Source organism: Carya illinoinensis, chromosome 5 (genome assembly GCF_018687715.1).
Source record: "Carya illinoinensis cultivar Pawnee chromosome 5, C.illinoinensisPawnee_v1, whole genome shotgun sequence".
NCBI lineage: Eukaryota > Viridiplantae > Streptophyta > Magnoliopsida > Fagales > Juglandaceae > Carya > Carya illinoinensis.
In genome coordinates, this window is record NC_056756.1 from 7,359,082 (window position 1) to 7,372,132 (window position 13,051).

At 37.3% G+C, this 13,051-nt stretch overlaps 3 protein-coding genes across 4 annotated transcripts; all 3 read left to right on the forward strand.

Moving 5' to 3' along the window:
* The first annotated feature begins 628 nt into the window (after nt 1–628).
* LOC122311494 (putative pectinesterase 11) lies at nt 629–3,359 on the forward strand. Its single transcript, XM_043126070.1, has 5 exons — nt 629–1,170; nt 1,358–1,517; nt 1,762–1,950; nt 2,069–2,304; nt 2,948–3,359. Exons 1-5 carry the CDS (start codon nt 926–928, stop codon nt 3,153–3,155), a joined length of 1,038 nt encoding a protein of 345 aa, XP_042982004.1. The 5' UTR covers nt 629–925; the 3' UTR covers nt 3,156–3,359.
* Nucleotides 3,360–4,425: 1,066 nt separating this feature from the next.
* LOC122309069 (laccase-11-like) lies at nt 4,426–6,914 on the forward strand. Its single transcript, XM_043122426.1, has 6 exons — nt 4,426–4,587; nt 4,676–4,827; nt 4,926–5,170; nt 5,257–5,385; nt 5,527–6,450; nt 6,595–6,914. The coding sequence occupies exons 1-6, from the start codon at nt 4,477–4,479 to the stop codon at nt 6,723–6,725; spliced, it is 1,692 nt and encodes a 563-aa protein (XP_042978360.1). The 5' UTR covers nt 4,426–4,476; the 3' UTR covers nt 6,726–6,914.
* Nucleotides 6,915–10,577: 3,663 nt separating this feature from the next.
* Nucleotides 10,578–12,832, forward strand: LOC122311905 (probable pinoresinol-lariciresinol reductase 3). 2 transcript variants are annotated; one of them, XM_043126673.1, is made up of 5 exons: nt 10,578–10,825; nt 10,945–11,079; nt 11,665–11,902; nt 12,024–12,227; nt 12,547–12,832. In XM_043126673.1, the coding sequence occupies exons 1-5, from the start codon at nt 10,646–10,648 to the stop codon at nt 12,603–12,605; spliced, it is 816 nt and encodes a 271-aa protein (XP_042982607.1). In that variant the 5' UTR covers nt 10,578–10,645; the 3' UTR covers nt 12,606–12,832. The 2 variants fall into 2 exon arrangements, with proteins under 2 accessions (XP_042982607.1, XP_042982606.1); XM_043126672.1 differs by having other exon boundaries at nt 12,582–12,832.
* The last annotated feature ends 219 nt before the right edge of the window (nt 12,833–13,051 follow it).

A 13,051-nucleotide genomic window follows, 5' to 3' on the forward strand; every position in this document is an offset into this window, starting at 1 on the left:
TACGCTAATTATAAAAATTTTATATACAATCACTTTTACATGCTTTTTACGTACTACACTGTTTGTAATTAGTTGTATCAATTTTTTCTAATATAAAATAATAGTATACAATGTACTCGTACCACAAACTCTCTCTATATATATATATAGCCACCGGCGGCCGGCTCCGTTTATACTGCTCACATAACTTAGTTTGAGAAGTTCAGGGTCGTGTCGTTGAAAGTCATGAATGATCGTCGTGATTAAGGCAGTGTAGATACAACAAACCCCGTACTGCCTAACGTAACATGTAATGAAAAAGGGTAATGCTATATTGCCTAACGTTAGGCATGTAATGAAAATGGGTAATGCTAACGTTAGGCACGTACCATTCAGTGTAGATACAACAAACCACTTTTTAATTTCTTTTTTCTTTTTTCTTCTCCACATTTTTTTAAACATATTTAAATATTTTTAAAAAATAAAAAAATACATCAATACACTAATATTCATTTTCTTAACCATTAACTAAAAAATATAAAAATAAAATAAAATACATGAATAGTCAAAATGAGGAGACAAATACTTGAGACACAATAACATTTTCTAATGAAAAATATGAAATTTGAGAGTGATGCTTTCCCAAACAATTAAATAGATACGTGGGTTTGAAGCACAATCTGCAGGCAGGTTGGATACATACGTACATGCTAACGTGAAGGCCGTGATCTTTCAGCTTCTACCTTAAGAAAACGGCCACCGGCAGGCCACCGATGTGTTGACCTTCAATTTGGGACGGCCATATAATAAGGACCCCGAGAATTGTTTTTCCCGACGAGTACTACTCCTTCATTCCCTCTGTAAAGCCTTGGCTTAATTAGCTAAATTGTAGCGATAGCTATTCTCTGCATCCAAATCGAGACGAGAAAAGTGATCACGTGTGCACATGGCTGCTGCAGCAAAGAAGCTTTATAACGGTTGTGCAATGTTTCTCTTGGTTGACATGGTTGTTTTTAGTTCTCTCATTATGGCTGCAGCTGCCACGGGCCCTAAGGACATGTCAACTGCCATTCTCATTAGGGTGGATCAATCGGGAAATGGAGATTTTAAGAAGATACAAGATGCCATTGATGCAGTTCCATCTAATAACTCTGAATTGGTTTTCATTTGGGTCAAGCCAGGGACATATAGGTGTGTCACGTGTGTGGGTATCGATATATATATATACATATATATATGCTAGCTGTTTAATATTAATAGTTATAAATACTTGATTCTTGTTGGGAATTAAGCAAAACGCACGTACGTGTTGATATTATGGCTTCTTGATTGATGTGTACGATCGATCGACTGATTCTCTGATGCTCTAATTACGCAGGGAAAAAATTGTTGTGCCTGCTGATAAACCATTTATAACTTTGAGTGGCACAATGGCCTCTAACACCATCATAACATGGGGTGACACCGGGAAGATACATGATTCTGCAACACTCTCCATATTGGCTTCCGACTTTGTTGGACGATATCTCGTAATTCAGGTATATGCCAAGCCTTTGTTTACAGGTGGTGGCCGGCCGGGAGTCATTTATTTTCTATGCATGATTATTGATAGTAATTAGATGCATCAGACAGGGAACAAGATTAATATGAGTCTGCTCTGCATATCCTACTTTGTAGGTGGCAGAATTTCTTTGATGAAACTTCGTATTTATTTTATATAATGATCAGTTTTAGTGTACAATGAATGTATAATAATTTCTGTACTTATGTTGTTTTATCCAGAATACATTTGGGACATCAGGCAAAGCTGTTGCTCTTAGGGTATCAGGAGACAGGGCTGCATTCTATGGTTGCAGAATTCTTTCTTATCAAGATACTCTCCTGGATGATGCTGGCAGACATTACTACAGCAACTGCTATATCGAAGGAGCCACTGATTTCATATGTGGAAACGCTGCTTCCCTCTTTGAAGTGAGTATTCCCTTCTAGTCACTGAGAAAATCCGATGGCATTCATTATATATAACTTCTTTCAAGCAAAATTTTACACGTATGATCGCGCTTCAATTTTCGTCCTTACATATATGCAGAGGTGCCATTTGCATTCACTTTCGAAAGGAGATGGAGCTATCACTGCTCAGCATCGTAATTCGCCATCAGAGGACACTGGCTTTACCTTCTTGGGTTGCAAGATTACTGGTGTTGGAACTGCTATTCTTGGAAGACCATGGGGGCCTTACTCTAGGGTGGTGTTTGCCCTAACTTACATGTCCAGTGTAATTGTTCCACAGGGCTGGGATGACTGGGGAGATCAAAGCAAGCGCAGGTGTACGCATAAATCTATGATCTATATATTTACAAAGAAGAAAGAATTCCAAATCAAAGGTTTTTATCAAATGAGTTTGACCCATAAATTTCTTTATAGTATTAGAGTATGCCAGAAGACAAATAGTAATTAAGGGTCCACACTACTTATCCTGTAACAAAGACTAGAAAAAATACTGATTTGCACATGAGAAATGGTGTTGGAGAATAAATTTCACATTATATGTGAACAAGACTTTGGACATGTTTATAAGGTTGGAGCAAATATATCTCTTTGAACCGGTTTTATGGGATAAGTTAGGCCCATAAATTTCTGTATAATATCAGAGTCTGTCACAAGACGAATGAGAACCCATACTACTTACCCCACCCCATGACAAGGATAAAAAAAAATACTGGCCTACACGTAAAGGATGGTGTTAAAAAATAAATCACACTTTATCTACAAATAAAATTTTGAATATGTTTATAAATAATGAACAATCCTATCTTGTACAACCGGTTTTATGATACGGGTTAAGCCCATAAATTTCTTTAAAATTGACCTTATTTAACACCACGAAACTGATATATTATTCTAACATGTTTCATTCCGCTTTCCTTTTTTTACTTTGTTTATTTCCCTTTTTTGGGTACATGATCAGCACTGTGTACTACGGAGAGTATCAATGTTACGGTCCCGGGGCCAATAAAACGAAGAGGGTTGAATGGTCAAAAAGTCTATCCAATGAAGATGCTGCACCCTTCTTAACTAAGGACATAATTGGGGGGAAAGATTGGCTTCGACCTGCACAAACACACTTCAAGAGAGGCTCTACAGTTGTCACAGTGAAGGCTAATGGAAATAACTAGAGTACTAAAAGCATTCTCGTACGTAAATGGTTTGGCTGATACTTCCAAGCACATGCAACATCTTCTGTAGTGTGCTATTCTTTGTAGTATACAGCATTCTTATTTATTTGTAGATGCTGATCTCGATAAGCAGCAGTATAAATTCACAGTTACATATGAAAACATCTTCAATAATGAATCAAATTCAAGATTCTTGCTTTGCTATTCTTATCGTGTTCTTCTTCTTTACCCTTACAATTTACGGCCTTTTGAGATTAGTATCAAACAAATATACAAAAGGGAAGACATTATATATTCTATTACATGTTTACCTTGGCTGGGTCACTGACTAAGAAAAGCCACGTGTAGGTGGCACAAACGTAACTCTGTGACTGTGTCCCTGCCCCAGATTAAAAACCAGAGCGTGGAATTATCTTTTTCTTCTCAACAGACTGGCACCGTATTTCCTTTGTTTCGGTTGGAGAGATGTTTACCTCAGAAGAACCACCATTAAAGAGGGTATGACAAAGCTCTGTCATCAACAAGCAAGACAACTGAACAACCATATATTTAAACCAACACAATATCCAAAGGCTTAGAAGCAAGGCCTTCTTCTTTGCTTACCAGATTGTAAGGAAGACATTTTTGTGTTTAATAAGGAAGGAAAAACAATAAGGTTCTAAAAACAGAGAAAAGAAAGGTTTATCCATTGTATCTATCATCTATCGCCAACATTTACCCAGTTGTATCCTTGACTCACTTCTAATAGCTAGGCTGATTCGGAACATTTTGTTAAGGTTTACTGATCAGAATGCCCCTGATGTAACTGGGCAACAGTGAAACATTTCAGATCAGAGGAGGGCTCCAAATCACCGCCAAACAATGTATGAGTGAGTACAGAAGACGTCTATTTACCATTTTTTAAGCTTACAAATAAATTCCCCCTGGCAATAAAGGCAAAAAGTTCAGAAACAAAAAGACAATTAATGAATAAGAGGCTTACCCTTTCCTTAACGGTAAAGCTCCGACTAGTCAAGTTTGGCTTTACGTAGCTCTCATGCTCGTTCCTTAGAATTTTAAATAATTAATTTTAAAAAAAAAAAAAAAAAAAAGAGCTCTTTCAGCTACTATTGTTCGCTCTTCAAATTGGATCAAAACCCTTTTTGAGTCCCTATCAGCATTTTGCTTACAAGCTTCTGTATGCAACCTTTGCATCCTCTACCTAATTCAACAACATCACCTCCCTCTTTTAGCACTTGCTGCGCTATAAATCCATTACATCTTGACCCATCATTTCTCATCCAAACAGACTTTCCAGAAATCAAATATTTCTGAAACAGTTATGGGAAACTGCAAAAATTTCTCCCACGTTCCTTTCTTTTTCTTGTTATGTTTACTTGGGACGTTCTTTTTCCTTCCAACAGAAGCTGCTGTAAAGAAATACCAGTTCGATGTAAAGCTTTGACATTAGCATTTTTATGTGTCCTAAGGTGTTTTCTTTAGCTCTATAGATGATGGCGTTCTTTTCTCTGGTTTTTCAGATTCAAGTGAGGAATGTCAGCAGGTTGTGCCATGCGAAGCCCATTGTTACAGTCAATGGGATGTTCCCAGGCCCGACAGTTTATGTTAGAGAAGGCGATAGAGTTCTAATTAATGTTACCAACTATGCCCAATATAACATGTCTATTCATTGGTAGGACTAGCATAATATAATGTTATTGTTAAAAGCTAGGAACTTCGTAAAATATGTGCGTGTGGTTTTGTTGATGAAGCTAATGCTGTTATTTCCAGGCATGGACTAAAGCAACATCGAAATGGCTGGGCTGATGGACCAGCTTATATAACACAATGCCCAATCAAGACAGGGAACAGTTATGTCTACGATTTTAATGTCACGGGACAAAGAGGAACACTATGGTGGCATGCGCATATCTCTTGGCTAAGAGCCACTGTCTATGGTGCAATCGTCGTCATGCCTAAACAAGGGACTCCATTTCCTTTCCCTCAGCCTGACAGAGAAGTCAATATCCTCTTAGGTGAGTTTGACTATGTTTGTCATCTCAATTTTATACATATGTATAGAAGGAAATAATTTTGCCTATAATTCTTGTGAATTCTGCAGGAGAATGGTGGAACAATGATGTTGAAGAGGTTGTCAAACAGGGAAACAAGTTGGGATTGCCTCCAAACATGTCGGATGCCCATACTATTAATGGAAAGCCAGGGCCACTCTTTCCATGTTCTGAGAAACGTAAGCCAGACTTATTTGAAGCCTACTTAAGTTAGCTCTGTAACATCACTTGGGTACTTTCAGGTGCTACTGTTTCAATATGCTAAAGGCACTTTCCATTAACAGTTTCTCTGTCTCCTATATTTTCTTCCTCTTTTACAGACACCTTTGCGATGGAGGTTGAGCAGGGAAAGACATACCTCTTGAGAATAATCAATGCTGCGCTCAATGACGAGTTTTTCTTTGCCATTGCGGGTCACAACATGACAGTAGTAGAGATTGATGCAGTCTATGCCAAACCCTTTACAACTCAAGCAATACTGATAGCACCAGGGCAGACGACAAATGTTCTTGTTCAAGCTACCCAAGTGCCGAGCAGATATTTCATGGCTGCTAGGCCTTTCATGGATGCACCACTTTCCATTGACAACAAAACTGCTGCGGCAATACTACAATACAAAGGCATTCCAAATACTGTACTCCCCATCCTTCCCCAATTGCCGGCACCCAATGACACAGCTTTTGCACTAAGCTACAATGGCAAAATCCGAAGTCTCAATTCCCCCCGATTCCCAGCAAATGTCCCCCTTAAAGTTGACCGCCATCTCTTTTACACTATCGGGCTGGGAATGAACCCATGTCCAACATGTCTAAATGGAACACGACTCACTGCGTCCTTAAACAACATCACTTTCGTAATGCCACAAACTGGCCTCCTTCAAGCTCACTATTTCAGCATCAAAGGTGTGTTCACAACAGACTTCCCAGACCGCCCTCCAACATCCTTCAATTATACTGGTGCACCGCTCACTGCCAATCTTGGCACTGCGTTGGGCACACGTCTAAGCAGGATAGCTTTTAATTCAACAGTGGAATTGGTATTACAAGACACAAACCTTCTCACGGTTGAGTCCCATCCTTTCCATCTTCATGGTTACAACTTTTTTGTTGTTGGGACTGGAGTTGGGAACTTTGATCCTTCTAAAGATCCAGCTAAATTTAACTTGGTGGATCCTCCTGAAAGAAATACAGTTGGGGTTCCAACAGGCGGTTGGACTGCCATAAGGTTCAGAGCTGATAATCCAGGTATGTCCAAGATGAAAAATTACCAAATACCATATCGCATTATAAATAAGCAACAATGATTCTTAATTCAGTGCATAATGATATATCTGTAATAACTATGAATTCTTTCAATAATCTTCCAAATGGTGTGTGGTGATTGTTTAGGCGTGTGGTTCATGCACTGTCATCTGGAGCTTCACACGAGCTGGGGTCTAAAGACAGCATTTGTGGTGGAGAATGGAAAAGGCGCAGATCAATCCATTCTACCTCCGCCTAGGGACCTTCCTCCTTGTTAGCTGTTTGAAACTTTCTGGCGATAATAAAAAACGAAAAATAGGTGGCGATATTTTATTGTGCTGAGTTCCAGCAAGGTGCAGATTGATGAAATGAAACTTTGTATCAATTCTTCTTGTTTCAAGTTGTAAATTAAGATCGTCCAGCTTACAATAAAATCCTTTGTCCATAAGGACTGCATGATTTTTTTAGCCTTCTCATCTAAGATAACCCTCTTAAATCGTTATTATTTTATTTGAACGCAAAACTATCAATCTTCACAATCACCCCCAACTTACCAAAAAATCACAATATATCCCAAGAGAATGTGAAAACAGGGTTTCATCTGTAAAGTCTTCTGCATAGATTTTGTGCTATAAATGAGTGTTGCTTCATATAGGCCGGTGTCTTAACACACCACTTATAGTAAGATCCAATATAGCTTAAAAAAAATTAAAATACCAATCATTTTTTAGCATAACTAATGTGAAAAGCTTCCAAATTAGCTGTGTTGAGTGTGTTAAATAGATTTTCTCGCTGTGAATTGCTTTCACACTAGAAATAAAAAAGAAGTAAAATATATAGGCTTGTAAAAGGGGTCTCAGTTTGCATCAATTGTAACTAGGGGTGTGCAGAAAAGGCCTTGGGCCGGTCCGTCCGCAGCAATCGAAGTAAGCCCACCTGACAAATATCAGATTATTCGGATCCAACTCTTTAACGGGTTGAGATACGTTAACATCGGTCGAAACCGATAGATCCGCAGTCTTCCTTTTACACACTTCCTCTAGTTTTACAAACCCTAGCCACCAGTGCAGAACGTCGTTCGTCTTCGTCATCCAAACCAATAAGTCCCTCTATTAAATGCATTCCCCCAAACTGAACGATGGCTTCTCAAATCCCTTACTCTGTCGCCGATGACAAGGACTTCAACGACGCAGCTATGTGGGCCATAATCGATACCGCCGCAGCCTCTCACTCATCCTCCAAATCTCGCAAGCCTCTCGCAATCAAATATCCCAAATTTTTCTTGTTTTTATTTTCTGGGTAGAGATTTTCATTCCATTCGGTTTGTTCTAATTTTATTTTTCTTTCGGACAACATTAGTTTTGATTTCTGTTGGTTGGTCGGCTTCTTCATATTTTTCTTGCTTTCATTTTTGCTCTTTTGGACGCAATGTCGTCTTTATTTTACAGTTTCTCAAAGATCGGATTGACTAGGGGTTTGGAAGCAGAGTGAAGAAAGAGGTGAGAAGCTTTTCGCTTCTTCGAATGTCTGTTGTCTAAGGTGGTGCTGAAAATGAAGCAACCAAGGTGGAGAAGGATGAAGATGGAAAGGAACTTGCTGAAGAATGTTACGATGCTTGTCATCGGTTTAGATCAGCATGAGCTTTGAGCCCTCTGGTTTAGGCCATGGAGAGAGAGAGAGAGAGAGAGAGAGAGAGAGAGAGAGGTGTTGGCGTGAATGATGGAAAAAAAAAATGGAAGAAGAAGAAGAAAAGAAAAGAAGCAATCGATCCGTCCGTATAGACTCGCATGCACGAACGGTTCGGGTCGGGTTGGCGCGTTTTGTTAACTGGGTCGGGTCGTACCAGGTGTGGATGAAGCTTATCCTCATCGGGTTGCAGGCCTATTTGTAACTGGTCTAGTCTTCACTAATATTGATACTCTCTACAAATAAATATACAAGAGACAACACTTTTTATCTAAACAGAGACTCAATCTCATCCTTCATAAAAGAAGATGACTCAATCTCTACAGACAAAAGTATGAGAGATGAACTCCTTCTAAAAAAAAAAATGAAGTAACAATAAGGAAACTAAAAGACGGATGTAAAAAAAGACAGTTTACAATTTGGACCAGCTCCGATAGACTTAGAAATCAGTGATGACGCGTAAAGACAACACGCTTGTCTTTTTTCAGCTGCAAAAGTCAAATCTGAAATATCTATTGGTGGTGAGTCTAGTCATCTGGCGAGTGTGGCGAGAAGGGCTATTGGAAGGGGTGGTGTGTAAGGACCACGCGTGATAATTTTCGCAAAATCGCCACTTTCTCCTTAACGACTTGCGGCCTAGGAGTCTGTTTTGTGCCGCGCGTGTCTTTCATAAATTGTCGAAAAACCTTAGATTTATCTTTTTCAACCAAGAAACTCTTTATGCAACCGAGCTTGGGGAATCCCGTGTAACCGGGCACATCTTTTAATAAAATATATTCATTTTTTCTTCTTACTCTGTATTTCGTTTCCCATCTCTTTTCTATATCTATCAATTTTATTCGTGGAGCTTTCAAGCCTTCCAAGATCGCCGACATTTTTGGGTTTGGGGGTCCTTAGTGGGATTGAAAGTAGAAGGATGAATTTAGAAGGATGCTCAACTGGAAGGATGTGGCCACTGATTTTTATTTTTATTTTTTGAGTTTATGGTTGACCTACGGTATTGTCGTGGGTCTATGCAATGTAGTTCAAAGTTTTAGACCGCCTGCATGTGCAATGGTTCAGTTCAAGGTATTTACTTTGAAGCGTAAAATTGGGTTAAATTTAAGATTTTAACTAGTTGATGTCATCCGAATACGAGCCGAGAGCTCAAAATGGATTTTTCTAAACTTCTTACTTAAAAAGTTTGGCATTCTTCAGTTGAAATGCTGCACTGGTTTGGGCGTTTTTAGTGACTGGTCAACATTTGTAAAAATAGATTTGGACATTTTTCAACCACTCAAAATGCCCTGCAAAAATGGGTTTTAGTCGTTATTCTTCCTTCTTCCCTCAGTCGCAGCCATTCCTTCTATATTTCAGTCCAGTCCCTTCTACTTTCTTAAGCTATTCTTCTTCAGTCGTTAGTTCTGGTTTATATGCAAGTTATTCTTCCATCGAAAGCTTCTTGCTTTCATTTTATTTTGTTCTTTTTTTCTTTTAAATTACTAACAAAAGCTGACACAGTTACGCGCTAGTTCCACAAGGCAGTTGTGCTTAGTAGAATTGTTTTCAACCTTGAATGAAGTAAAATAAAGCTAAAAAAAAAAAAAAACAATCTTGATAGACAAGGTGAATAGATGGAGGAAAGAGGAAGAGAAAAAGAAAAAAGAAAATGAGGAAGAAGCGAAAATCAGATTTGGATCTCTCTCTCTCTTCTAACACTTAAATCTTAAAAAAAAAAAAAGGATAAAAATGATAACTTGTTTGGAATTGATTAATTTGACTTGACATGTAAGTTGAATTATAAAATTAATTTTGTTATATAATAGATTTAATATAAGAGAAATGATTTATACAAATTTTAAAATAGACAAACTTCATATAAATATTTGTAAAAAAAATAAACCCCACCTTAAAAAGCACAAAAAAAAAAAAAACTATTCTATTTTAGTTAGATCCACTTGTTATAAAACAATTTATGTAAAAATTATTTATTTAAAATTTATACCTAACATTACTTCTAATATAAATATATATCGTATCGTATCAATTAAAATGATGTATTTATATAATCCTTCCGACTTAAATACAGTAATGATTATATTATTATCTAACGGTTATTTAAAAAATAAATATTAACTGTATTTAAAGCAGATTATAAAAAATTTACTTTTCGATAAAATAAAAATTATAAAATTTTGTTAAAAAAAATTATAAAATCAAAATTTAAAAATAAACATGACAAAATGAGTCATAAAATTATAAATTAAATCGTAATTAAGCTTAGGTTTCATTCATCAAAATTTTCATTTCAAATTCAAAATTATCATCTCATCATTAAAATTTTTCTAAATTTTTATATAAAATATAATAAATAATTCAAATTTTTTTAAATTCTAAAATAATAATAATATTTTAATATTTCATCTTAAAATTTAAACTTTTCATCTTCCTACCAAATCATAACTAAATTACCTTCGCCGAAATTCAAAACTGATAGAAGCGCCGGGGCAATTCGGAGTTGCGAGAGAGAGAGATGGGGAAGAGCAGAATACTTTTAATCGGAGCGACAGGAAAGCTAGGCTACAATTTGGCCAAAGCCAGCCTTGAATTCTCTCACCCAACCTTTGCTCTCGTAAGAGATTCCGCCTTCTCTGACCCCCTAAAATCTCACAAGCTCGAGTCCCTCTCCAATGCCGGAGCCACACTCCTCAAGGTCATATCTCTCTCTCTCTCTCTCGCGCGCGCGCGCGCACACAGCTTTCTTTTTTTTTTTTCCTTTTTTCTTTTTAACTGGAATCTAGAGTGTTATTTGCTCATTTTCTTCAATGTTAGGGCTCGCTGCAAGATGAAGCGAGCCTCGTGGAGGCGATAAAGCAAGTGGATGTGGTCATTTGTGCTGTTTCTTCTAAACAAGTTCTCGATCAGAAGCTTCTTATTTCTGCTATCAAACAAGCTGGCTCCATTAAGGTCTTAAAATCTTCCTTCCGGATCTCTCTCTCTCTCTCTCTCTCTCTCTCTCTCTCTCTCTCTCTCTCTCTCTCTCTCTCTCTCTCTCTCTCTCTCTCTCTCTCTCTCTCTCTCTCTCTCTCTCTCTCTCCCCTAGTCGTTTTTGTTTGATATCATTCTATTTCTTTCTGGATATTGATATTGTAGAACTGTATCGAAAATTTTGATTCATTTCTTAACCAAAATAATTTTTCCGTAAGTGAGAAATTGTTATAATGTTTCTTTCTCGATATACATATGGTTGTCTGTAGGAAATGAAGATACTAAAATTAAAATGCCCAGGTCTTCCGTTGTTTCGTTAAATGGGGCAAGGCATTGTAACTAAATGGATGAGATGCGTTTGATTACCTATGCATTTAATCACAATCTTAGAGAAAATATCTCTAGGATTAGTTTGGCATATGATACTAGTATATCTTCCGGCCTGCATTTAAATCCATTCTCTGCATACTATGTAACCTGCTTATTCATCGGTTACATTCACACTGAACATGTCCTCTCATATTTTATTTGCGGTGCGATACTGATAATTGTACAATAATCCAGAGATTCATTCCATCAGAATTCGGATTAGACCCGGATAAGGTTCAAATATCAGACATGGACTACAACTTCTATTCACAGAAAGCTGAAATTAGACGTCTTGTGGAAGCTGAAGGCATTCCCTACACTTACATCTCATGCAACTACTTTATGAGCTTTTTACTTCCTTCGCTTGTTCAACCTGACCTAGAGACTCCTCCAAGGGACAATGTTACCATATTTGGCAATGGAAATACTAAAGGTCTGTTTATCAAGATGTAATAGGCCTGCCTGCTATTGATATGGCCAGATAATGATTTGTTTTTGTTTACTAAAACCTGCAGTTCGGTAATCTACTGGTTAGTTATTTGGATTTTCTGCAGGTGTATTTGTTAAGGAAAGTGATGTTGCTGCCTTCACAATCAGTTCAGTGGATGATCCACGCACATTGAATAAGGTGTTGTATTTGAGGCCCCCAGGAAATGTACACTCCATGGATGAGCTGGTTGCGATTTGGGAGACTAAGATTGGGAAGAAGCTCAAGAAGATATATGTATCAGAAGAAGAGCTTCTTAGGAAAATTAAAGGTAATTTAGTAGTATCTAAAAAATTTATTTGCGCCATAGTTAGATGCTAATTGTCAATTTGAGGATTTTCTTGAGGCGTCTGAAATCACTAAGAAGGGAATAAAATTTGAAGAAGACCAAAAAAAATTATATGCACCCTAGTTGGCTTTGTGCCTAGGCTCTGGAGGGTATTTATGCTTAAATGTGCTGGTGCTTCTACCTACACTGATTTAATTGGTTTCGAGGGAGATATGTTATATTGACGCTATCTTAGTCAGTCATAAACTTTAACTCTGTTTTTTGGATCTAGGTTAATTCTTCTTTTGTTTCTTGCTGACAGTTTGCACCAAAAATATGTGGTTTATTACATTGCAGAGATCCCATATCCTGACAACATGAAAATGATTTTCATATATTCTACTTTCATAAAGGGTGATCAAACATACTTTGATATCGAGTCATCTGGTGGTGTTGATGGGACAAAACTGTATCCACAGCTGAAATACACTACTATCAGTGAATTTTTGGACACCCAATTGTAAGAACCTCTGAAATTTCTGTTTGATAGGTTGTACATTGTATTCGAACAGAAATGTTACTGTTTCATACTCATCTTTTGGCAGCAAGCATTGCCCATATATTCTATAATGCCAAAAACGGTGTGATTTTCAAACAAAAATGAAGAAAGCTCGTTTACGAGTTTAGAAGAAAAACATTGAGTTTGAATTACGTTTATTTATTTTGATAAGTTGAATGATGATTATTTTTCACAAGACTCTGCACACAGACCCTTTACACCTGAGCTTAAAGATACACTATTGATGTTGTGCATGTGATTTGATTAG

What these genes read in the sequence shown, in the direction of transcription:
- LOC122311905 (XM_043126672.1), top strand. Translation starts at nt 10,646, where the DNA reads ATGGGGAAGAGCAGAATACTTTTAATCGGAGCGACAGGAAAGCTAGGC. An exon ending in CCGGAGCCACACTCCTCAAG is followed by an intron (nt 10,826 to 10,944) that starts GTCATATCTCTC and finishes CTTCAATGTTAG; the next exon opens with GGCTCGCTGCAAGATGAAGC. An exon ending in AACAAGCTGGCTCCATTAAG is followed by an intron (nt 11,080 to 11,664) that starts GTCTTAAAATCT and finishes ACAATAATCCAG; the next exon opens with AGATTCATTCCATCAGAATT.
- LOC122311494 (XM_043126070.1), top strand. Translation starts at nt 926, where the DNA reads ATGGCTGCTGCAGCAAAGAAGCTTTATAACGGTTGTGCAATGTTTCTC. An exon ending in GACGATATCTCGTAATTCAG is followed by an intron (nt 1,518 to 1,761) that starts GTATATGCCAAG and finishes TGTTTTATCCAG; the next exon opens with AATACATTTGGGACATCAGG. An exon ending in ACGCTGCTTCCCTCTTTGAA is followed by an intron (nt 1,951 to 2,068) that starts GTGAGTATTCCC and finishes ACATATATGCAG; the next exon opens with AGGTGCCATTTGCATTCACT.
- LOC122309069 (XM_043122426.1), top strand. Translation starts at nt 4,477, where the DNA reads ATGGGAAACTGCAAAAATTTCTCCCACGTTCCTTTCTTTTTCTTGTTA. An exon ending in TAAAGAAATACCAGTTCGAT is followed by an intron (nt 4,588 to 4,675) that starts GTAAAGCTTTGA and finishes CTGGTTTTTCAG; the next exon opens with ATTCAAGTGAGGAATGTCAG. An exon ending in CTTTCCATGTTCTGAGAAAC is followed by an intron (nt 5,386 to 5,526) that starts GTAAGCCAGACT and finishes CCTCTTTTACAG; the next exon opens with ACACCTTTGCGATGGAGGTT.